Here is a 24798-nt window from a genome sequence, read left to right on the forward strand (position 1 = left end):
GTGAACAAACTCAAACTAAACAGACACTCTCCCCCTACCCCCCTACCTGCCTATATCACTCTGGAATCCAATAGCATGCTTTTGTGCCAGTGCTAAATGGAAATTTCTTCTTCAAGTTCAGTCATGACAACTCTTGTGATTTAAAAGACCATTTCATTAGACAGAAAAAACAACTCACATAAGCATGTCAGAGCGTTTTATGAGTTGCTTGGTTTTCGGACTCAACCTCGCCCAGTTCCGGGCCAAATCTGGACCCCCCCCCCCCCCCAAAAAAAACAACAACAAAACAACCTGACATGCCTGGGACCGGTTCAACTGGATCCGTTGGAACCCCTCTTTGCACACCCTGGCCCAGATTAGTCTAATCACAATGGATCACTGCACTGTACATATTGAAAAGCTGGATCACTGCACTGTACATATGGAAAAGCTGGATCACTGCACTGTACATATTGAAAAGCTGGATCACTGCACTGTACATATTGAAAAGCTGGATCACTGCACTGTACATATGGAAAAGCTGGATCACTGCACTGTACATATTGAAAAGCTGGATCACTGCACTGTACATATTAAAAAGCTGGATCACTGCACTGTACATATGGAAAAGCTGGATCACTGCACTGTACATATGGAAAAGCTGGATCACTGCACTGTACATGTTGAAAAGCTGGATCACTGCACTGTACATGTTGAAAAGCTGGATCACTGCACTGTACATATTAAAAAGCTGGATCACTGCACTGTACATATTGTAAAGCTGGATCACTGCACTGTACATATTGAAAAGCTGGATCACTGCACTGTAGATATTCAAGCTTATAGGAGCACAAACATTAGAAATACGTTTTGCCAATTTGTCCTAACGGGTTTAACATGAAATGATCTCTTCTGTGTTTGTGTTTGTGTGACTAAATTACAACTTGCTTTGCTATTACGTTATAATTATTATTGTTGTGATTTTTTTATTTGTATTGAACGATATAATCTTATAAAACAGTGACATCTGAATGTGATGGCTAAAATAATCACAGTAAAATAGTTGGGGGATTAGATCAGTTTCATGAAATCTTTAGGCGCACACACACAACTCAAAACATAACGCTGTATTTAGTCCGCCCCACGTTGCTACGTAATACTTCCGTGTTCTCCCAAAGCAGTCAGCAGGCTGTGTCGGTCGTGTGATCGCTCAGCTGACACAGACCGCTTCACGCTGAGCTCAGGATGGCGGTTATCAAGCTCGCTGCCTTGCTTCTTGCCGCTTCTGTTTGTCTGTGTTCCAAGCATAAATCGGTAAAAGTTCCGAAACTTGTGAATTCTCAGTACGGCTCTCTTTGGCCGTTGCCTCAGTCTGCGCAGATCTCTGCTACTGCATTTCAACTCAGCCGTTCCAGTTTCCAAATAGTCCATGCTCCAAAATCATCGGCTGGACCAAGATGCTACCTCTTAGGAGAAGCGTTTCGCAGGTAAGACTGCACGGGTTAACTATAAGCCCTTTCTCTGAATGCAGTTTCACTGTATGTGACTTGTTTATAACTGTGTTAAGCCGTTCCGTTTCCGTTAATTGTTTTGGGGGGGAAGTGAAGCACACATCACATTTTGTTAGTATGTGCACACCAGATAGCTTTACTTGGAAAAGCAATACATTTAGTTTGTGAACGTAGTGTTTTCTGCATTTTTCCTTTGCTATATTATCCTCCATGTCAGCTTTAAATGCTTGACTTGCATTATTATAAAAGCACACGGTTATTCTATATCAATTTAAGAAACAATTAAACAGCAGGTGTTGCTTTTGTAAAATTAACTCAGAGGGTTATGTGTATGTATGTATATATATATATATATATATATATATATATATATATATATATATATATATATAATATATAGGCTGCAAACAATACCCTAAAACTTAATAAAACATAAAAAAGTACATTAGTAAGTTTAACAGCACATAACACTGAAATACAATTATAGATTACAAACAGTACAGTGGAATCCAAGCAGCTGTGCCTAAACAGAGCCACCCAAACAAAGGGACTTGAACAAAGCTAGGAGGTGCATAAAAACACAGGGCCGATGAGTCGGCAGAAATACAGCACTGCCATGCCAGCGAAAGAGGAAGCTTTATGGTGCTGTTTGCTGTACATAACAGCTCCGAGCTTATAAGTAACCTTGTCATCCACCACCCACAGATAATAGAACATTGAGAGACTGGAACTGTGCTGCTTCATACCGTGAGGATTATGAATCCATGGGCATATTTGATATCAATCAAACAAGGCACTCACGAGTTATAAACCCGACAAGCTTTCATGGCAACACACACACCACATGGCAGTATGTGCACAGCGCTGCAAGCTCACACACATAAACAACATAGAAATACAACAAGAGCAGAGTGCATGTGTGCGTGGTGAAACACAGTGCACTAAACGGGTTGGCTTTCCATAGCAATTACCAACAAAGCAAAGTGCTGCAGATTATGAAATCAGACTGTGTTGCTAAAGATTCCAACAACAGTAGAGAGAATGGGCTGCGGAATATCAAACTGGGTTAAAACACAAGACCCTGCAGCATTGTTGCAGTGGTTCATTCTGTAGATGTATGAAGCCCAGCAGCAGAAAGACTGACATACTACAGTAGATCTAATATCCCTATGTTTATGAAGTGCTTTCAGTGTATGCAGGTTTTAAACTGAAGCCCCCGTCTTTCCATTGTACGTCTAAGCTGTGTGTCTGTGTCTGCATCTCTCTCTGCCGCTGCAGGTATTTTGAGTATACCTTCGGATACTCCAAAAGGCTGAACAAAGACAGGAAGCAGTCAGGAGCTGGTGCAGAAGTGTCTGAGCTGCAGGTTTTAATTACGTCCAGTGAGCCGCAGTGTGACGGTTTCCCCAGCGTGAGCTCCGATGAGTCCTGTGAGTACACTGCACACCCAGATTAGTGTTTAACCACGTCCAACCTCACGGCTGCACTACCAAACGTGGTTCTGTTAAACTGTTTTTATCACTTGCTATCTCATTTTATTGTATAGTCTGACTTTGAACCCTCTGTAAACATGATTACGGCTGATTTGCAGGGCAGCAGTGTGGAGTAGTGGTTAGGGCTCTGGACTCTTGACCGGAGGGTCGTGGGTTCAATCCCTGCTGGGGGACACTGCTGCTGTACCCTTGAGCAAGGTGCTTTACCTAGATTATTCCAGTAAAAACCCAACTGTATAAATGGATAATTGTATGTAAAAATAATGTGATATGTTGTAACAATTGTAAGTCGCCCTGGATAAGGGCGTCAGCTAATAAATAAATAAATAATATCAAGTATACTCTGAGGATATAGGCTGTAATAGTGAGTAGTAAGTTGGTCCTACGTGTGAAAAGGCTTGAATCTTGATTTTTGTCTGCACCCCTCCCAATTCCGCCGCAATATTTGTGCAGGGTCGCGTTGACTACTTTTCATTGAGGTTAGAAGATAGTTTTCTCCACGCACCACCTAGCTTTCTCTATCGATCAATCAATTGATTGTTGTTTTACAAATAATCAAACATTCTTTCATTTTCTATTTCTGAAGACCAGCTCACTGTGGATCAACCTACAGCTGTTCTGACAGCTCCTGAAGTGTGGGGCGCACTGCGAGGTAGGAATCGCTTCTGAACACTGTTGAAGTGGTTGGGTTTCTGCAAAAAACATCTAAAGAGAAATAAATACATGTCATTTTAGATAACTGGTGTGGTGTCCTGAATCCAGCTGTTTGGAAATTATTCTTTCAAACTTTATCTCTTCAAACAGTTTTGGATTTATGTATGGTTTCTGAAGTCATAACACATGTTTGAAAATATAACAAATGTACTTGCAGGAAAGCTTAAAGTAGCTTGTTTCTCTAATCACACAAACAGTGCTTTTTCTTAGTATAGATTCCTTTTTGGAAAATTCTTCTTTCACATGTTTGTGTGTTGGCTGCTGTTTCCTTGTAGGACTGGAGACATTCAGCCAGCTGGTGTATAAAGATGAATATGGGACGGTATGTTTGTGAATTAAAAGCTTATTGTCCTTCCAATTCTGCTTGGCCATGATAAAAAAAGGTGTTAATATAGCAGTCCTAAAACAGAGACAGTCCCACCAGAATTGTGTCTTTCTAAACACTACACTTCACTTATTTCCTACAATTCATGTAGCTGGCTGATACCAGTGAGTCTGTACGGTAAATGCCTCTTAATGTAATCATGTTCATATACTTTCATTTAGATCACATACGGTAGCAATTGTTTCAATAAAGTGGTAGATTTTGTACTGGGTCTGTAAAGCAAAGAAAATTGAATCTTAGATCCTAACTGGCTTCAGATTCCAGTCCACACTGCTGAAACGAAATGCTTCTCTGCCTTGATTTACTCATTGTTGTTGTCTTAACAGCTTCATATCAACAAGTCTGAGATCAAAGATTTCCCCAGGTTCAACCATCGAGGGATTTTGCTGGATTCATCTCGGCATTTCCTGCCTCTTAAAGTCATTCTAGCAAACTTGGTGAGTGAAGAATGTGGCACAGCTCAAATAGAAGACTATGTCATCTTTACATTGTCAAAGCAGTTTCTTTCTTAGAATGATCATTTATTAATGTTCAAACTCCCTTGCCCTTCACCTAGTTCCAGCATTTTCCAGCTAAATTAGTCTTAAGCCTGTAGGTCGTTCAAGGGAAAATAGTTGACCTTAACTAGTTCCAAGCAGATGTAGTGTGGGGCTAATAGCTCATACCACTGGACCCAGTTTAGTAAGCTTAAACATTATAATTAGCTGGAATAGGTACAGGGCCCTGCCTTTCATAATCTGGTCCTTTTTCATCTCAATACATTAACAATCCCATAATAACCCCCCAGACCCCCACCACACCCCCCCACACATTCACACGCACTCTCTCACACACACACACACACACACACACACACACATATATATTCAGTCCCTGTAGTAAGAGGGCAGGACATCCTTGCAAACAAGGTGTTGTATCTCTAGAGACTTATCCTGTTTACATTTCTTTGTAAAAATAAACTGTTTCACTTTCATGAGACAGCTGCTTTCTTACAGCAAACGAAAGCAGCTGAGCCTCTTTAATGAGATGTGGGAGTGTTGTTGTCTTTCAGTTTGACTGACCCTTTTGTTTTTTGTCTGCAGGATGCCATGGCCATGAACAAGTATAATGTCTTTCACTGGCACATTGTGGATGATCAGTCCTTCCCTTATCAGAGCTCCCTTTTCCCAGAACTGAGTAAAGAGGTTTGTGAAGCTCTTCTGTACAGAGGAACAGATTTTCCACTTTTCCACCCTGAGGATAACTTGTCATCAGTAATCGGCTGAGCCACAGGCTTTATGTTTGCAGAGTCCAGCTCTTGTTTTTTTTACTTTGCGTTTCTGACTCTTTGCTATTGCAGGGCTCGTATCATCCATACACCCACGTCTACACTCCCGCTGATGTGAAGATGGTGATTGAATACGCTAGGATGAGAGGAATCCGTGTCATCTCTGAGTTTGACACTCCTGGACACACACAGTCCTGGGGTTTGGGTGAGTTTAGGAGTCTGAAACACCATCACATGGGGTCCGTGGTCTGATTACATTCCTGTAAATACTGATCTGAAAATGGTAATATTTGCAACACTCACTCAATATTCATAATAGATTTATTTGACTAATAAATGTTGAAAACTGAAGAAGTTTTGATTTTGGTTCACATTGTAGCATTGAATTTCAAGACTAAATGTTTTCCTAAAAATAAAAACATTACATTTCAGCAGATCATCAAGATTCAATTGAATAGATCCTGGTGTGTAATTAAAAATGTCCAAGTAAAACACTTTGCTTTTTAACTTTCACTTTCATCCTCACCGGGGTTGGGGTCAATTCCTGTTTTTCAATTCCAATTGCTTTTTAAAGTCAATTCCAATTCCAACTGGAATTGATTTTTTTAGAGACATAGTAATTGTTGTGATTTGTTCAACTGCTTTCATTTGAAACCAGTGTAATTGACTTCAATTGCAGTAATTTGCCACTGTGTGTGAGAAGCTCATTTGAACAGAATGCTGCTAATTGCAGTTTTGATCAGCGATGTGTTGGAATTGATTCAAAGGGAATGGGAATGGGTTTGGGATTTATCCACACCCTGCTCCTCACACAGGTCAGAAAGGCCTCCTGACTCCCTGTTACTCCGGAGAGAAACCTTCTGGCACCTTCGGGCCTGTGAACCCCATCCTGAACAGCACCTACGACTTCATGACACAGTTCTTCAAGGAGGTTAGCTCTGTCTTTCCTGATGCCTACATCCACCTTGGAGGAGATGAGGTGGATTTCAGCTGCTGGTGAGAGATCTCTACTGTTTATGATTGACTTTTTCACATTTCTTACTTTGTAAACCTCCTTTTCAAGAATGCAGTTCTGTATGAATGAAAATAATACGAGAATACATACCAAGTGATGATAATCAAACAATAACAAAAAAGAGACAGCTAGATGTACATCGATAACATGCTTAGCTCACAACATAGCAAACCTAATTCCCAAAACAGGAATGTCCACTTTGCACACTTACTGTTTCCAATGAACCCCAGTTTTACTTGCTTTTCCTTTTCTGTGTGTTTTCTAGGAAATCAAATCCCGATATACAGAAATTTATGGAACAACAAGGCTTTGGCACAGATTACAGCAAATTAGAGTCTTATTATATCCAGAGGTAAGACACACACATGCAGTTCATTATCCTGTCAAACTTTTAGTTTTTGGAGTCTATTGACATATAGTTAACATTGTGTACCGTTATATTTTTGGGGACTGGCTTCAGTGTTTTTTTTCCCTTCGCATTATAAAAACTGTTCTGTCTTCTGATCCTAGGATTCTGGATATTGTTACTGGCACTAAAAAGGGCTACATGATTTGGCAGGAGGTATTTGACAATGGAGTGAAGGTAAACCTGCTCAAGCTGCATAAGAGAACCAATAAATGGCATAGAATGATAGTTTTAATTGTGTTCTTCCTTTTTTATTATTAATATGCAAGTGTAGTTTACTGAATTTAATTTATCAAATGTGTTTCAGTTAAGTACGGTGTCATTTCAATGCTGCTGTATTGACAGACACGTAAGACCTCTCATTTGCAAAACGTATTCCAAAATCGTGTTCCTGCAGTTTATTTAAGCTGCCATTGTGCTGCAGAGTCCCAGGTATAAGGACCCTACCTGAGCCTCGCACTGTATTTGCTGCACATAGGACTTAATGAATGCTGCTTGGGAAGTGAATGTGTAGTGTTATAGGAATAAAAAAATAGACTTCCAAACAGACAGAGTCTGAAAATGTGACGAGGAACTTTCAAGAATGTTCTGCTATTGAGAGGTAAGACTAGGATTATTGCTGCTGTTGGTTAAATGCCCTGCTTGCTGTTCTATCATTTGGCTGCATGTTCATGCATGTGCCTTTACTAAATCCACTAACAAAGACAGATCCATGCCCATCCTATTGTGTTTTATTATCGTTTTAAAAATGGTAACGATAATATAGTCTGATCTGATTTTGATACACTAATTAACCTAGGACACCTTTTTTAGTTTTTGTTAATTCTAAAAATGAATGGTTGATAGGGGTTGTAGGTATGTTACAGCATAGACAATATGTTTGGTTGACTGGTAGTGAAGAGAGAAAAGGATGCGCAATAGGGAGATGCCTGGTTATCAATCCTCACTCAGACCCTGAAACACTGCTTGACAATAAAGTGTAAGAGCTTTCAAATTGAATTCACACACAACACCACAAACGCCAAATGTGCTGTGGCAAGTAAAGAACAGAAGAGCACATCAGTTGCCCTTGTGTGGTGGATTTGCACATCCACTTTATGCTGTGTTCAGATGCACAGACAGCAGACTGCTTTGGGGGCTTTGCTCAGTGTTAAGATACTTTAAATGTCACCAGGGCTATTCTGCTGCTTTTTATAAATCTAAATACTGCCTGCATTGTAAATCTTTCCAGCTAAAGCCAGACACAGTAGTTGAAGTTTGGAAGGGGAATGCTCTTGAAGAAGAACTGCACAACGTAACGTCAGCTGGGTACACCACGATCCTGTCTGCACCGTGGTACCTGGATTACATTAGCTACGGACAGGACTGGCAGAAGTACTACAAAGTTGAACCTCTCAGTTTTAAGGGTTAGTTCTCTTTCTTTAAAGCCCAGTAATTTGACCTTGGCACAATGTGGTCCTTGTTTCAGTACAGAAGGGACGTTCAAGGATTGTTCACTCTTCTCCTTCAGAGTACACATGCACGCACGCACGCACACGCTTACTTTAACGATAACTTTGTTAAAGCATGGATTAGAAAACAAATGTTAAAATGATTAACTGATGAGTTTGTCAGTATCATTTTTTTAAGTGCAATACAACATTAGAACAATCTGAATCATAATTTGGGGATTTAACTCAACTTCCACTTTAAATGTCGAACCATTTCAACTGAAGCAGGTTTAGTGGTCAATTCTAAATGCACTGAGGTACCAATATGTGTATCTGTGCCCATTTCAGTTACTTTTCAGTATAATAAGTAAATTAATCTATTTGATTTTATTAGTCCTAGTAAGATGGTCTTTCTGTCGGGTTACTTTATTGCTGACAGGTGGGACACAATGCTTGTCTATTTGCCAAAACCACTGCTTGTCATCATTTATTTGCATTGAAAGAATTCAACCTCGTTGTATAATGTTTGAACAGTATGGAAGCAGCTGGTTTCAGATTACAAGCTGATGATTTTCAGCTTGTTGTTTTCAGCTTTTATTTTCCAAGGTGAATACAGTTGTGAGTCAACAGAAAGGTGCCATTCTAAACAAAGAGAAATGGCTTGACCCCATTCCCTTGTGGTATAGCCCACACGCAGTGTTTGCATCAGTAAGGTTTTTTTGCAGTTGGTTTTGACAGAAAGATCTCTTGACTTGCCCATTATCAGGCAGTGAGTCAGGGGCTGAGCTCCGATTCAAACCTAGGATCTCCTGGCTTTCAGTTCTTTGCGTTAACTACACAACCACGCTCCAGGGTAGTGTGAAAGTGTGTTTAATAAAGATCAGCTAGGCCGCTAAACATCATGAGAATGAGAGATCCATGAGTGGTGGAATGCATTGTTTCCAGGCTTCTCCGTAGACGACATAAGAGCAAAGCAAAGTGTGCCACTGTCTGATTTGCAGCAGCCATTACAGGAGGGGAATATTTTTTTTATTTATTTTTTGCTAATCCAGTAATCATTGCCAATACTACCATATGCATGATTCTATGTATTTTTGTCTGCATGGCATACTCAACCCTTTCAGAAACTTTTTGATTAAGTTAGGTGCAATAAAAAAAAAATCTTTACAAGCTTCTGTACCATGAAAGCGTTGTTGAACCTTTCATTTCTGATGAGTTCTGTTCATTTTGAAACCTCTCTGAAGATACAACATGTTGATCTGCAGGCTCTAGTGCCCCAATGCTCTAGGCACGGTTCAGAGGAGATACTTAACAAAGAAAGAGTGTGGTTTTCTAATAGGGGTAGACTAACACAGAGAGGAGAGCTGCTCTGTACTGTTGTACAGATGGAAGAAAATGGAAACAGCAAAGAAGCTAATAAAGAATAGGAACCTCAGGGAGTACACCTTTTAAATACAGGTAGTTTTATATCTTTAATATTTTGTGGCTATGTAATTGTCCCATGAGTGTATAATTTGAGCTGTCCAATCTGTGTCCCTAGTTAAAGTTAGACACTCTCATCCATGTGTGGAAGGGCAGCGAGGAGCAGTACAAGGCAGAGATGGCAGCTGTAACAGCAGCCGGGTTTCAAGCCCTACTCTCCACCCCCTGGTACCTGAACCGCATCTCATACGGACAGGACTGGCAGCAGGGCTACAAAGCTGACCCGCACAGTTTCAACGGTGTGTGAGATTTTACTCCTTGCAAAGCTGTCCTTGACCCCTCACTGCTGCACATTTAGCACCATCTGAAATTTGAAAACGCTTCATTGCAAGATAAGGCTGTAAGAAATGAAGTCACATAGACAAACGGTTCCACTAGTACCTTCTTAGGTGTCCTGTTTATTGCACTGGAGCAACACAGCTTGTGCTAAGTGGTTCTGACTGGAAGGACTCTCTCCTCTCCTCTCCTCCCCCTCTTTCTCTCTGAGAACGACAAAATGGAGGAGAGTTCAGTAGTGTTTCACCCTCAGACTTATAAGCCTGAAATGTACTGGAAATAAAAAAAAAGTGACTACTAATCTACAAGGGGAGCATAAACAGGTGTTTAAAAATAGGCATTTAAGTGGAAGTTTTTAGAGTTAAGAACCCTTTACTTTTTAAAATGGCGTTAACCCAACCTATTGCACATGTACATATACTGTTTAATGACAGAAAACTAAATACAGATTTGGTCAGTGGATATCGCACATCCAGTACAACCTGTGAGTTGCGGCTGTTCTGTACTTTACGTGTGATCTCTGTCTGCTCATACTTATTTCTTGTGGTTAATGCATTCACCAGTGCCTTCTCTAAAAGAACGGTAAAAAGAACCCCTAAGGCGGGCTGGGTTTTATTGCCTTCATTAGTAGATAGTTTTCAGTTTTATGTAGACGTCATGCTTTGCACGTGCCCGGTGGGTATCTGCATGTAGTAAAGATGCAGAACAGTCGGGAGGAAGCAGGCGCTACATGTGGCTTGAAATAAACAAGAACACAGCTTTGTGACAGTATATAATATTACAGTAACACAGTGTAAAGTTCATTATTCATGTGGAAACAAGAGGATGTCCATTGCAAGAGCACCTCACCCACTTCCTGCTCTGTCTCAAGTGGCATTTCTGTCTCTTCTCACCATCTTTACTATACCCAGAAAACCACTGGCCATGTGCAAAGCATGACTGGACCCTGGCATAGATAGCTGGCAAGCTCAACTTGCACGATTAGCCTTGAAAGGAGTCAGGAACTCACTAAATGACCGGCTGTTCACCTCTCCTTATTGAACCACAGGAACTGATGCACAGAAGAAGCTTGTGATTGGTGGAGAGGCTTGTCTTTGGGGAGAATTTGTGGATGCAACAAATCTCACTCCAAGACTCTGGTAATGGGGCATTAAGTCTTCTGTTTACAAATTAAAGGCTTAATGTGCAATCAAGTTGCAGACCAGATCATGCTGATTCCCAGTCGGGTTTTAGTGCAAGTTGTTGGGCTAAGATCTGGAATTGGGCTTTGCAAACTTGCTGTATGTATGCATGGCATGAAATCTGAGTGGGGAAATAGTGCTTCATGATTTAAGTTTCACAACTTTCAAGTACATTAGCTGTATGAAGAGAAAAACTGAATAAGCAACCAACATGGATCAGTTCATTAGGTGATGTTTATTCAGGTTTTACTGTATTTTATATCTTTTGCCACGGTTTAACAGTGTGAACTCCTTGTCGCATAGAAGCATGACCAGTGTGTCTCTGAGAGGCACATTCGTTGCAAAGCTTTATTTAAACCCTTTTCTTCCTCCTCCCAGGCCTCGTGCCAGTGCTGTAGCTGAGAGGCTGTGGAGCCGCAAAGACGTGAGAGACACTGACGATGCCTACAGTCGCCTGAGCCAGCACCGCTGCCGCATGGTTCAGTAAGTGTTGCTGTGCATTTCACATTTCATATACAGTACACCCTCGCTATAACACCCTTCATTATAACAAACCTGGCTCTTGGACCCCAAATAAAAATATATAAAAAAGATCATATAAACTGTCAACATCGCGGCCTGTACGCACTGGATGCCACCTCCGCAGTGAAGTCAACTCTTGTTAAATAAAAAGCGTGCCCTGTGTAACTGCATCCGAAACAAAAATAATGTTATGTTGCAACAAAGCTGGAAACTATCCAGTATATCTCACCTAATCTGTATTGCCACCCTTTACTAGCTCTCACATATTCCTATATAAAACAGATGGAAGACTCCCCGTCGCATAGCAGTTTGATCCATTCCTAGTTTTACTGTGTTTAATAAGACACACCTGCTCTTGTTACATATACACACTGTGGCTAATCAAGCTGGTAGTACAACCTGGCAGTGATTGGTTTAATCCTTCATATTGGAGAAAACTTTTTTTTTAGGTCTAGCTTAGAAATATGTGGAGTGTTCATAAAACGTTAATGTTTTTGTGTTTTTGCAGGCGTGGAATACCTGCTGAGCCCCTCTATGTAGGGCACTGTGATTATGAATACGGAGGCCTATGATGAGTGAAAACACACACACACCTTGAGAGAAAGTACAGGACTTCAAAAGGAAGACGGCGCAAATCAATAATGGGAACTTTCAATCAAGGACAGCATGTGTCTCTTTTTTTTATAAATGGCGTTGTAATAAATACTGTCAAGCACTCGTGTAAGAGAATGTTATTCAGCTTTGTAATGATTGTTTACACTTTTTTACATACAAATTTAAGATGTCTTTACACCTCGTATTGTCTTGGTGGTCCTGGGTTAAAAGTATTGTTGATATGTGGAATGATGACCACTTTAAATACATTCTTATGATCTGACTAAAAATATATTCTGAAAATAAATTCAATCTGGCATGTCTGATATTACCTTTGTATTGTTTTATATGGTGGGCAGTGCTTCACACAGGAGACCGAGTTCGCTACAGCATCACAAACTGGGCATTGACAATATCACAGTGCCTTTGTGTCAGACAGTAACCTGTGCCAAGGATGGGGGTACCAAGACTCATTTGAAGCAATTTGATAACTGTTTTATAAAAAAATCGGAAAATGTTTGGGTTGGGTGATTTTATCCACAATATTGGAAGATAACTTTATCAGCAAAAAATAAAATCAAGACAGAGATCTATGTGTTTATCTGTTTTCATAGAAATATGATGTTCCATGTTTATTTAGTACATTGTGATACTGTACCTTACAGGTACTTCATAGTTGCTGCTTTTCTGTGCACTTGCTCATGCAGTTTGAACGCTTTAGTTGTTTTGTTTTCATTTCTGCTGTTTTGATGTTGCTGATCAGTGTTCCATTCAGTTACAGTACCAACAGAATGATTTTTCAGGGCTATCACAGGTCTTGCAATTCCAGACATCTGCAAGTACGAACAATCTCATCTTTCAGTTGAGGAGACCCATGAGGTAGTGTCTGTTTGTATACAGTTACGTAATAAATAAATATCAATCTGCTCCCCAATTGGCTGAACCAACCTCAAGCACTGTATAACTTTCTGGATACTACAGTAGTGATACTGAACTACACTTGCATGATGATTTTTTAAGTTTGTATTTTTTTTTTTTTTACAAAAAAAGATTTTACATATTCTTAACACTTGTGTCTTCATGCTCACTGAAAAGTACTCAGTTGTTGGGCACAGCACTGATTTGATGTGCAAAGTGTTTAAATTGCAAAGTCATTGTTTTCTAATATCAGCACTCCATCACAGTCTTGTCTTGTCAGCTGTCTTGCCCATCATGACTGAAACTGATTGCAACAGAAAGATTTCGTTCGGCAGCAATAGGCTTGTTTAAGTTTTTTTTTTTTTTTATAACAAAATTCACACGGAAGCCGAGGAATTTTTTTGAACAGGCATGTCTGCTTCAAGCTTCTCCCAGGATGGGAAACAGGTACAGTCTGTACAGGGCAAAAAATCTTCATGGTCCCATTATCCCAGTATTCTTGATCTCATTATGCCAGTCCTGTCATCCTGCTGACAAGTGTGTTTTGATCCTGTACGTTCATTGCCTCATAACTGGACAGCGCCAGCGTGAAAGTGGCTGTTCCAGAGGTTAAAGTGCGGAGAACAGTTGAGTATCCCTGCAAAGTAAAATGCAAGAGTCACATTAAATGTTATATATACACTATGCAATACCTGGCACGGCTTGCATTTGAAGCTGTCATTGAGGAGCTCACCATCATGTCTGCTAGTGGAACAGATGCCAGCACCACTTTGCTGTCTTGTCGGCTCTGGATTTCATGAATGCTGCCCCTCCTCTGTGCCAGGTCTCCCAGCACAGTGCCCAGGTGCTCTTCACTCACTGTGATCTCCAGGCTCATGAGTGGCTCCAGGACCTGGCTCCCTGCTTGCTTTAGAGCCTGTGTGTATGAAAGCAGCAATCCATTACATACTGCCACCAACAGACAGACTGCAACCTTCCTGACAACATCATTCCAGGATGAGCTGCAATACATGGTGTACATAGTGACTTCTGTTCTCCATAAGCTACTACTACTAATACTACTACTACTACTAATAATAATAATAATAATAATAGACAGGAATAAAAATATTTTTACAATTTGATTAAACTATGTGCAGAACCAGTGCCAACTTTTTCATATAGTTTGAATTAGTTTTGCTCTTCAATTTAAATAAATTGATATACAAGTTTAAACCAGTGTAGTTTTCTTTTCTCTCCATAGGGGTGCTCATTCATTCACTGTATTCTGTACAGTGAGTTTCAGTTTTAAAGTGAAACTGTTCGCATGAGAAATCTGCCAATGTCTTGTGTTCTCATACAGTAATAACATTATGATGTAAACACAGAATGCTTTTTGTTGAATCTTTTTTCTTCTTAATTTTAGTTTCAGGTACTTATAAATAATAACCCACATGGCATGCATAATTCCAGGTATAGTATACTGGACACAACACCAAGTTCTGTACATAAAACTATTTCTATTAAGGAGCTCTTACCTTTTGCATGCAGCGGGAGATGCAGGCGGAGACCATTGGCATGGATGTTCCTGCTCGTACGTGCACTGACTGGACTGAGACGACCACATCCTGCATAGGGAACCCCAGCAGGGGGCCTGGAAACACAGCCCATTACAAGCACTAAGAGGTGGACTTATTATCCAATTTCACTATCTTGTATTGAAAAATAAATAACAATGCACTTAGATATATAAAAGATGTACAGTATTCATTGATTATTCAATGCTTTGAATAATCTTTCCTTTTCTGCAATAGACATCTGCAGTTATATTTCCTTATCTTCAGTGTTGAATGAGTTCATTATCCAGGATCCATCATTCATTTTTACCACATACATGAGATCTCACAATCTCCTGCTTGTATCATTAGCTTTCAACATTGACAATGTAAGTTGAGCAATGTCCTTTATTACAACAACACAATGGGCCTGTACATATTAACTGCAGGCCACCCAAATGCTTCCGTTACCTTGGAGATAAGAGCTGTGTATTCCGTTCTCCACAGCGTCCTTCACGTCCTGGGCAAGCTGCTCTGCAGTGTCCGAGTAGCTGATGACTGGGAGCGAGGCTGACCCCTCCTCCCCCTCACAGGGGCTCACTGCCAGCTCCACACTGACCAAGTGTCTCTTATCCCCGATCGTCCTGTCCAGTGTATCTGTGTAGAAACAGAGATGCTCTTTAACTTTCTTCACTTGTCTTCAGCGTGGTCCTCAAAGCTGTGCCAGGGAGACCGGAGTGTTGTGCGCGCAACGGCAGCCGAGGTGCAATGCTGCAATAATGATGCAGTACAAGAGGAACAGCAGCCACTGCAGTCTTTGAAATATATCTACTCCATATCTATCCCAAATGGTAACAATAAAAATGAACAACCAAAGGACCTTCACCAGAAGAAAAGGGGACTCTGTGACATGAGTAAGACAAGGTGAGAAATGAATTGCAATACCCTGGTTAGCACTCCTTTAATTGCTCATCACAAGACAGTCACACTTGAGTATTGCTTTACCTGCAGCGGTGCTGGAGTTCAGGATGGTTTCCCGGTAAGACACCTGCAGAGGTCCCAGCTGAGTCTCAATCCCATATTCCCTTCGGATTCGATCATGGATGATCTCAATGTGCAGCTCTCCCATTCCGCACAATATAGTCTAAAACAACACCAAAGCAAATACAGCAAACTCTAAACTGGGTCATTCTTACAGTAAATCGCGGAAAATACCTTCTGAGTACAGTAGTGTACTTTCTAGCAAACTGTCTCCATTGCCCTTCTGATGGCTGTGGTTTAGCATTAATTATTAGCATTGTGTTAGTATTGAATGCGACACTCACCTGCCCTGAGTTTGGATCAGTCTTGACAATCAGGCTGGGGTCTTCCCTCTGCAAGCTGTTCAGGGCATGGTCCAAGTCTTTTCAGAAACCAAAACTAAATTATAGGAATACAATCTAGAATCATAGATTCTGATTCTGTCAAACTGTTGAGTTATTGTTCTTATTCTTATTGTTATTATTCTTAACAAATTCAATACAAAACAGTACTACAGCACAGTTTAGGAATAACACATTACTTTCCTCACAATAATTTCTGTTGCAGACCTGTTGTACACAGTAGTTTTTATTCCCAGTTTTGCTTAATTCAGCTTCTCTCTTGAGTAAAGGCATTTTCTCATGATTAAGGCCCTAGAAGAAATATCTACTTGCCTTGAGTTTATTTTAATTACGTTTTTAAATACATGTTGTATGCTAAGGAACATGATACTAAATAAACACGAAATTGATAGGCATCAGATCCAGACACACTAACGCACCTGCTTGTTTGGCCATTGAAGGCGGCTCGATAGTGCAGAAGAAGACAGGCTGTGGGATCTCAACCCCTGCCAGCACCAGGCTCTCTTGGGCAGAACCTCGCTTCTTCCCATCATCCTTCCCTGCCCGACGGGCAACAGCGGCCGCAGAAGATTTGGAAGAAACAACAGTGTCCCCGGTGGCAGTCTAGGGGATTGTGTGCACATGTAAAACTGGCTCCAATCCTGCGCCACTTGGAAGTACATTGTGGTGGCTGCACAATCAGATGCCATGTGCGGACAGTGCTAGCAACTTGACTGTGCAAATGCTTTGTGCAACAAGCTATGCTACAAAAGGTGAGTCTCACTAAGAAATGAGCTTGAACCGGCTGAGATTGTAATTGGAACCACTGGAAGTCCATGTATATGTCAGTATATACATGCAGTACCACTGGCAGTCCATGTATATTTCAGTATATACATGCAGTACCACATACAATCACACAGCATAGCTTGGGCATTCTTTAAAAGGATTCTGACAGGAAAGTTCTGAGAAAGATGGGCCCTAAGACATTGTGATCAAGAAGGGACCTTTGCTTTTCAAGGACAGATTTAGAAGGCCTTGATGCAGAATACATACGTAGAATCCATGCCCAGTGGTGATTGAAAACTAAATATCCCATCACCATGAACATTTGGGTGTAAATATTACATTATCATGCATTAATAAATGGTTTAAAAAACACCTAAATATGAAGCTTTAAAGGTTATAAAAATGATGAAACTCTTAAAATACTGTAACTAAACTACAGCCTGTTGTAATTATTAAACGGTTTATCAATTTAAAGTGATTAAAATGACATGTGTAGATCATCCATGTGTTTAACTATTCATTGACTTGCCTGCTTCAGCCCAACAGTGAGGGCAATGTTTCCAGCAGTCAAGGAAGGGATCTCTATTTGCTGGTCAGCAAACGGGAGCAAGAGGCGACTTATCCTCTCCCTGCACGGGTTCAACAAAGAAATCAACCAACACAGCAATATCAAACGTGTAGTGTCTTCATGAAAACAAAGCAGACCGTCCACTGACTTCAAATGCAGTGAATGCACAGAATGCTCTTCTACAGAATGATTAAACATCCAGACACCAAGGAATTACATGCTTCATTACTGCAGGCACTGTGTACAGAAGAGGTGCGTACGTACGTGGTGTTCCTGTTGATATTATAGACGGAAGACTGGGGCTTCATGGTCCCAGAGTAGATGCGCACAAACACCAGAGGCCCACGCTGTTTATCATGAATGACTTTGAAAGCCAGGGCACACAGATCATCCCCGTACCACTGCCTGCAGGACAAAACAGAACTTGCTCAACTGTGTACAGTCAATATGCCCACTCATTGGTCTTCACTACACAGTGTAGAGCAAGGTACTTTTACACAGGAAATATATATGCAAGGTTATATCAGACTGGTCACTATAGAAAGGTGGTCCTTCCATACAGATACATTACTGTCAGTCACTATTGGTATCTGAAACAGTTTATTGTCTTGTACTGTACAACTGAAAAATACTACACAATATCAGTAATGATACAATATAACGGTATGTGAATACGTGTGCAATAACCCATCAACCGTGATATGGAAAAGCACGTCTCATTGCTTCATTCTACCTTGCTTATGGATACTTACAACAGCTCATGGTGGCGTTCGTTGGGAGCCGGCAGGTACATTGTGATGGCATCCAGTAACGGCTGGACTCCTTTGTTCTTCAGAGCACTTCCACAGAACACAGGCACAGCCGTACGAGCCAATGTGACCCGGCGAATAGCAGCATGCAGCTGTGTACAAGGGAAGCACCACAGGCTCAGTCCATCAGGAGATCACTTGATTAGTCTAGCTTAACATCACTCCGGTTTAGGGTACAGATTGAGTCACACACACATTTAAAAGTGAACTCCTGACCGCACTGCAGCATAGAACTAATTAGAGGCTGTACATACGGTGCGTTTAAACAAAGTGAAAAGGGCAAGCTGCATACAAAGATAGACAAACAGGGCATAGTTAACCAGGGAAGCAGACCTGCCCTTTACACTTTGACACACAATTATATTAACTCTGGGCTTCTTTTGAAACTCTTTCAAAGTCATTTTCCAGTTTATAATACTTTACTATATTTAAGTCCGCCTCCTACTGTTATGACTTGGAATGACACTTACTTTCACAGAGGGCAATGCATCCAAATTCTCATTGAATTCCCCCAGAACTAACTCTGCAAATTCGTCATCCAGGTCAGCTATCTGTAGATATTAAAAGAAGAACGCAATTAATTATTGTTTAATCACTTAAAAGGGCCATTCCATAAGTCATCATTGGCTATGTTTATAATGACTTCTGGCACCCTGAATGGAACATTCTTTTCTAGAATTTTGATTTCATCATACAGTCATCGTACTATACTTTTCTACATTTTACAAATGCAGAGAGAGAAGGCCAGTTTTGTAAGATTGGCATTGTTCCATGGGTTAAAATCTGTCAAATATAAGGGTCAAATTGAAGACTCTCCATCTTACCGACACAGAAGTACACTTCCTTATCTCCTGTAATCCTACTGCAAGTCCTGTGTTCAGTGATACTTCTCACAGAACTTCAGAACAAACAACACAGAGCTATGTCAGTGCTTCCCCACACCAGTGTCAAAAGTACATTATTAGGAATTTCGCAATAGATGGCTAGTGCATTTCACCAAGCCTTGATTTTTGCAACATCGTACCACACACAAAAGGAAATGAAAAAGTTTTGTTAAAAAGATGAAGTTGGTTCCTTCATGCTTTTCCACCCACATAAAAAACAACAAGACAGGAAAACTAAATTAAAGGTCAAAGCCACCCACACCTAAGCACTGAATATGACACTGGCACAAACATAACCACTGAGTTAACACCTACACAGGATTTACTGTTCCAGGGTGGGGGTGGGATTCAAGTAAGACTTGTTTTTAAATGATCATTGTGATATTGTAGAGATTGACTGTCAGAAATATGATTATTTTTGCCAATAACACAAGGAGGGATAATATATATTTTTTATAATAAACAATCAACTCTAAACAAATGCTTGATTCTATCACAATAATCAGTTATTGTTGTTGGCTAATTCTGTGTCAAATGGAGGGATGGGTGAGCAAAAAGAGCTGAAACATTTCATAGGGATCACCACAAAGCTGGGAATTTCATCAGGTACCAAACATTACAACTTCTGTGAATCTCCCATAGTAGGGAAGCTTGGGTCATTTGCAGGCCTAAACAAATACATTAAAAAACATATATTAACACTTTGTGGAAACTGTAGAACCAAAAACATGGTTATTTCTAAATTCTGAAAGCTGTACATTATTTATATATATATATATATATATATATATATATATATATATATATATATATATATATATATATATATATATATATATATATATATGCATATTAAATATTTACTTTGAAACTTTACTTGTTCTATTAGGGCACTTCTTGCATCTCTGGCTTCTTTCACCAAGTCAGGATCATCGGCAGTGGTCAGGGGTCTCCTCTCAAACACTCTCCCATCATCACGGCTTGATTTGGGGCTCCAAGTGATCTTTTCATTGGTAACTAGATCCACCAGCCCTTCGAAGGCTTTGCCAGTTCCAATGGGTATCTGTGGGATCACAAACATTAGTACACACTTTCAAACCACAGTATGTGGCACACTGATCTCGGCCACAGAGCTGCGTTTGATTTCCTGTCTTGGCTAGTTTAACCTACAATATATGAGTCCACGATTAACTCTTACTACAGGGAGATACCCCTTGGGCACACAGTTATAGAGCTGGCTCCATTAACCTTACTGGCAAGGAGGCGAGGAACAAGAGCAATGTACAGTAAGACCGCCAAAACTGCACGACTGTACTGTAGTTTTTAATCATACATGCTCTGCTAAAATGTGTTCAGCGCTATGAGAGGCCCTGGTCTTGAAAGGCGCTATACACGTGCAATAATGTTGTTGTATTTTCCACTGTATTGCTGTGTGATGTAAGTTACCGCAAGTGTCTCCTTTCAAATTGTTGCATTTGTAATACATTACAGTTCAATTTACTACCTAGAACTCAATCACACTAATTATTCTGGGGCTCAAACTTTGACCGAGAGGAAAGTCACAATTAGTTTCTTCAGCTTTTACAGCTGTTTTAACTAAACAGTTTCATGGCTTAGTACCTGTAGAGGGAGAGGCTTGACCTTTAGTTTCTGTCTGATGCTCTCAATTGAATACACGAAACTAAAAAAAGAATAACAAAACAGGTCACAAGACAGAACTGTTTATCACATGCATCACCAATAGAGCTCATATCTTATCATATTACAAACCACTGTAAATCCCTCAATCAGGAATTGTGCTTTACAGAGACAACACACAAATAGCAGACATTAAGGCTGTAAATTACCCCTTCGCTTCTATTGATTCTACTGACTCCACACATTTTCAGTTACTGACTTTACTGTAGTTTGTTTGATAAAATAAGATTACAATAACAGGGGTGTGGAACCATTATTACAACTTTCATAGAACAAGAAAAGCACCCCACCTGATCCCCCAGCCAAGATTTCAATACGAAAACTTTCCACGTGCGTTCTGTTACCTGGCTCCAGGCTTGTCCATTTTGTTAAGGAAGCAGATGCGTGGGACATGATGCTTGTCTGCTTGACGCCAAACGGTCAGTGTCTGTGCCTGCAGGAGAAAACAAACATTACAAAGTGATGTCACAATTCTGCACCTTTAGGTGGTTTGTAGCCCTCTGTCCTGGTGTGTATTTCGAGATCAACCAGTGCTGATGTTCAACAAAGGTATGCACGGGATAATTGCAAAGCACTGCAAAGTGCAAAATAACATACCAAGTAAAACTGTTTATATTAATCCTATTGAAATACAACAGCAGAAGATATAGCAACTTCTTACCTCCACACCAGCTGAAGCATCAAAAACAGCTACAGCACCGTCCAGCACTCGAAGTGCCCGTTCAACTTCAACTGTGAAATCCACATGACCTGACAAAAAAAAAAGACAAACTAGAGTCAGAAGTGTTTTTCAGTACAGGGTAGATTTGATTTTTGTTGCACAGCTTTTCCTCTATTCTTCTGGGTATATTGAACACACGCTTGAGGTATGCCAAAGGTGATACTGCCTTCTGTTTCCACAGCAATGGACAGCGTGGAGGTCTGAGCCTGATTCGGGACTCAATATCTTTCTGATCAGTGCTGTGGGCTGGCCGTGGCAGAATATTGAGTGTTTCACATGGCGAGTCTGACAGCTGTGAACTGCAGTAAATGGCACCACTTATACCTTGTGCGAGATCGTTATGCTCACCAGACAAGCTCTACCGGAGAGGGTGTCTCAATTGCTCATGAACTCTGTAAGGGTGCGGGGGTTTTAATCTGTTTATACAATATTCATGGTTTGATGAATGACTCTGAATCCATATTCAAGCTCAGTTAGTACCTGGTGTGTCAATCAGATTAATCCTGTGGTCGTTCCAGTCGAAGGTGACAGCAGCTGACTGAATGGTAATCCCCCGCTCTCTCTCCTGCGCCATGAAATCTGTCACAGTGTCGCCATCATCAACATCTGGAGGAAACCAAAAACGTGTTAGCGTCCTTTCATTTACTGCACCTTTAGCTCTAATATAAATCCAAGCACTTAATAAAAAGCTCAACTACAGAAAATGGTATCACTAGAATAGTAGGACATTTTAGGTTACAGTCCTATTGTGTTTTACAAACAAGTTTTCAATATTCCTACACATGGAGGGAAGTTTAGACAGTTTTTTATATCTATATATTAAACAAATATCTTGCTCATGGAATTTGATATATTGGCGGCACTGGAGACTGCTGGCGCCTCTCTCTTTATACACAGAACAGGAATAGCATAACAAGTGGCAATGCTAGCACCCCCACACTGCCAAGCGGGCACGCCTCAAGCCATCCCAAAAGGAGCAGTTCAGAGTCAATGCATAAGGTGACAAGTGCCAACTGTACAGAATCGTGTGATGTGGACTCTACTCTCCACTGAAGGCTCACTCGTGACTCTGACACAGGAATGAACTGCCCCCATGACAGCTCTTGTTTTGAACATCGAGATCACACGACTCTTTCATAAGCCAGTAATAAACAGGAGGTCACCTCCGAGCGCCCGGGTGTATCCTGAGTAATAAAGCATTCTCTCTGTCGTCGTGGTCTTTCCTGCGTCAATGTGAGCCATGATACCAATATTGCGGATTCTGTGGAACAAACAAAAGTGAAGAAATACAACTTCAGCTATAAGTAACATATTACAGGTGTCACGGCCATACAAATGAGGTCACTATTAACTACATCAACAGCATACAGGATAGAATATCACAACAAAATAATGCTCAGCGTAGTACTGTGTAAAAGTACACCACGAACAACATCCATGCTGTACTTACTTGGCTATGTCTGGACTGACGACCGTTCTTGCAGACTTGACGTGATCCCCTGTAAATTTAAGAAATGATGATTACAGCAATCGTTGCAATAATTGTACACAATACACAAGTGATGTACAGTACTGTCTAGTGCATGTACTCTGCGTTTTCTAAAGCAGTACTTATTGTAGAATTACCTGGAAAAGAACTGTAATTTATTTTCTCTAGAAATCTCCATCTGGACCAAGTTCCTGTCCTGGCCTTCCAGCACTGTGTGCATTTCAATAAAAGTGAAGAGAAAATGATTATAAAATAGTGTAGGTAAAACAAGTATGTTATTAACATAAATCCCCCGCCATCGCTGTAGATACAAAATCAGAGCTATCAGGATCACAAAAAAGTAAATCCCTATGACTTCCATGCTCTGTTTGTACTGTACAAGTAGGGCTTGACATTTTCAGGTTTTATTTTTGATCACATGATATCCCTTAAAACTTATGAACCAATTATTTTTCTAATTAACTCAGAAAAAGCTGTTAATTACAAAACAAGGTCACTTGTTTTTACCTTCATAGCTTGACTGAGCCTGATTCTGTTTTGCTTAATTTCTATTTCAAACAGCCGTGACAAATTACATTAATTGCTCATCGCTGATCCTGATTGCATTACATTCTTGCAGTCACCTAGTTTATCGTTGTGCTTTTGTTATTAGTACTCATTTAACAGAGTTGTCCTGACATATTTTCTTTTCAGCATAAAGTACAGAATGTACACTGATAGCAAGCCCATCATTTAAAATGTCCTTGATTTGTAGCAAAGAAAAACATTCTTAGTAGTTTTCTCTTTATTAGGATGCAGAGAAACTGCTAATTAACATTTAAAGGGAGGCTGTATGTACAGAACTAGCCTTGCCACTATACTGCTAACTCTGGGGACATGAGCCCTAGCAGGGCATAATAAACGTGTACAGATTTTAATCTCAGGTGCCAGAGTCACACATTATAATACTTTGTTGAGTGACCTTACCCCAGAATGGATGCTGGTTGACCTGCAGACCTTTTCTATTGCTAACCTCAGCAGCATTTCAGCTTCTCTTTAAATGAAGTACCTCTGGGAATGAAAAAGTGTTTAAAGAGCTTACATGAAAGAAGGATGCAGGATCAAGTCATAGCTCAGAGCTGTTGTCTTACTGAGCTCCAGTTTTTCTTACCTGTACAGTATTCCGACTAGAAACTAGTCGTCGTCCTAAAGCATCCGGTCAGGTTTATTTATTTATTTATTTATTTATTTATTACGATTTCGATATTGTACCTAAATTATGTTTAAAATTCCTGAATGATTCTATTTCATAAAAGCGATGGTCCTTATAATTTATTCTCCATCCATGTTATCCATGATACTTAATGATAATGTACTTCTCCCATTTCTAACTATGACATCTATCCAACATGTACTGTAAAAAGTGTTTCTGAAAAACGCATCCTCCAACTCCTGTACCACAAGCAAAAGAAGTTCCGCTTACAAACAGGAATATTGTGAATATAGCGAAAAACACATTTAGCAAACTACGTTTAGGGGAATAGTTACTTTTACTGTTAGTAGTGGAGTTCAAACTATTGGATTTGAAAAAAACAGAGATACCGTATAATATTTATTACATTGCCAATCACTTTCTCCTCAGAATCAGACTTTCCAATAGATGGAAAACAATTCCAAATTGGAGCATAATTCCAGTTTCAAATGTATTATGTTTTATGTTGTATATGACTCCTTCCCGCTACCGTGCATCATTCACACACACACACACACAATCCTCCTCGGCTTCTTCCGG

General features: G+C 40.2%; 2 protein-coding genes across 6 annotated transcripts; one reads left to right on the forward strand and one right to left on the reverse strand.

Annotated features, from left to right (window-relative positions):
- Nucleotides 1–1140: 1140 nt before the first annotated feature.
- On the forward strand, nucleotides 1141–12583 carry LOC117403737 (beta-hexosaminidase subunit beta). 2 transcript variants are annotated; one of them, XM_058988193.1, is made up of 14 exons: nucleotides 1141–1466; nucleotides 2769–2920; nucleotides 3570–3635; nucleotides 3973–4019; nucleotides 4409–4519; nucleotides 5165–5266; nucleotides 5422–5554; nucleotides 6165–6345; nucleotides 6630–6716; nucleotides 6875–6947; nucleotides 9741–9921; nucleotides 11007–11097; nucleotides 11518–11622; nucleotides 12170–12583. In XM_058988193.1, exons 1-14 carry the CDS (start codon nucleotides 1225–1227, stop codon nucleotides 12231–12233), a joined length of 1635 nt encoding a protein of 544 aa, XP_058844176.1. In that variant the 5' UTR covers nucleotides 1141–1224; the 3' UTR covers nucleotides 12234–12583. The 2 variants fall into 2 exon arrangements, with proteins under 2 accessions (XP_058844176.1, XP_058844181.1); XM_058988198.1 differs by lacking the exon at nucleotides 9741–9921 and adding an exon at nucleotides 8002–8176 and having other exon boundaries at nucleotides 1144–1466.
- A 341-nt stretch (nucleotides 12584–12924) lies between these two features.
- Nucleotides 12925–24750, reverse strand: LOC117973439 (ribosome-releasing factor 2, mitochondrial-like). Of its 4 annotated transcripts, XM_058988155.1 has the most exons (21): nucleotides 24178–24750; nucleotides 23994–24077; nucleotides 23165–23237; nucleotides 22989–23037; nucleotides 22702–22799; nucleotides 22019–22144; nucleotides 21479–21567; nucleotides 21162–21250; nucleotides 20740–20800; nucleotides 19997–20182; nucleotides 18706–18786; nucleotides 18179–18327; nucleotides 17691–17831; nucleotides 17388–17487; nucleotides 16510–16693; nucleotides 16034–16110; nucleotides 15714–15852; nucleotides 15180–15365; nucleotides 14691–14806; nucleotides 13907–14089; nucleotides 12925–13810 (listed from the first exon to the last, which is right to left on the reverse strand). In XM_058988155.1, the coding sequence occupies exons 2-21, from the start codon at nucleotides 24048–24050 to the stop codon at nucleotides 13682–13684; spliced, it is 2313 nt and encodes a 770-aa protein (XP_058844138.1). In that variant the 5' UTR covers nucleotides 24051–24077; nucleotides 24178–24750; the 3' UTR covers nucleotides 12925–13681. The 4 variants fall into 4 exon arrangements, 3 of the variants coding, with proteins under 3 accessions (XP_058844138.1, XP_058844156.1, XP_058844145.1); XM_058988173.1 differs by lacking the exons at nucleotides 23994–24077; nucleotides 24178–24750 and adding an exon at nucleotides 24109–24164; XM_058988162.1 differs by lacking the exon at nucleotides 24178–24750 and having other exon boundaries at nucleotides 23994–24133.
- Between the last annotated feature and the right edge of the window lie 48 nt (nucleotides 24751–24798).

Source organism: Acipenser ruthenus, chromosome 2 (assembly GCF_902713425.1).
Source record: "Acipenser ruthenus chromosome 2, fAciRut3.2 maternal haplotype, whole genome shotgun sequence".
Classification (NCBI taxonomy): domain Eukaryota; kingdom Metazoa; phylum Chordata; class Actinopteri; order Acipenseriformes; family Acipenseridae; genus Acipenser; species Acipenser ruthenus.

What these genes read in the sequence shown, in the direction of transcription:
- LOC117403737 (XM_058988193.1), top strand. Translation starts at nt 1,225, where the DNA reads ATGGCGGTTATCAAGCTCGCTGCCTTGCTTCTTGCCGCTTCTGTTTGT. An exon ending in TGACCCGCACAGTTTCAACG is followed by an intron (nt 9,922 to 11,006) that starts GTGTGTGAGATT and finishes ATTGAACCACAG; the next exon opens with GAACTGATGCACAGAAGAAG. An exon ending in AATCTCACTCCAAGACTCTG is followed by an intron (nt 11,098 to 11,517) that starts GTAATGGGGCAT and finishes TCCTCCTCCCAG; the next exon opens with GCCTCGTGCCAGTGCTGTAG.
- LOC117973439 (XM_058988155.1), bottom strand. Translation starts at nt 24,050, where the DNA reads ATGCTGCTGAGGTTAGCAATAGAAAAGGTCTGCAGGTCAACCAGCATC. An exon ending in AATATCAACAGGAACACCAC is followed by an intron (nt 17,488 to 17,690) that starts GTACGTACGCAC and finishes GAACCCGTGCAG; the next exon opens with GGAGAGGATAAGTCGCCTCT. An exon ending in TTCAATGGCCAAACAAGCAG is followed by an intron (nt 16,111 to 16,509) that starts GTGCGTTAGTGT and finishes GTTTCTGAAAAG; the next exon opens with ACTTGGACCATGCCCTGAAC.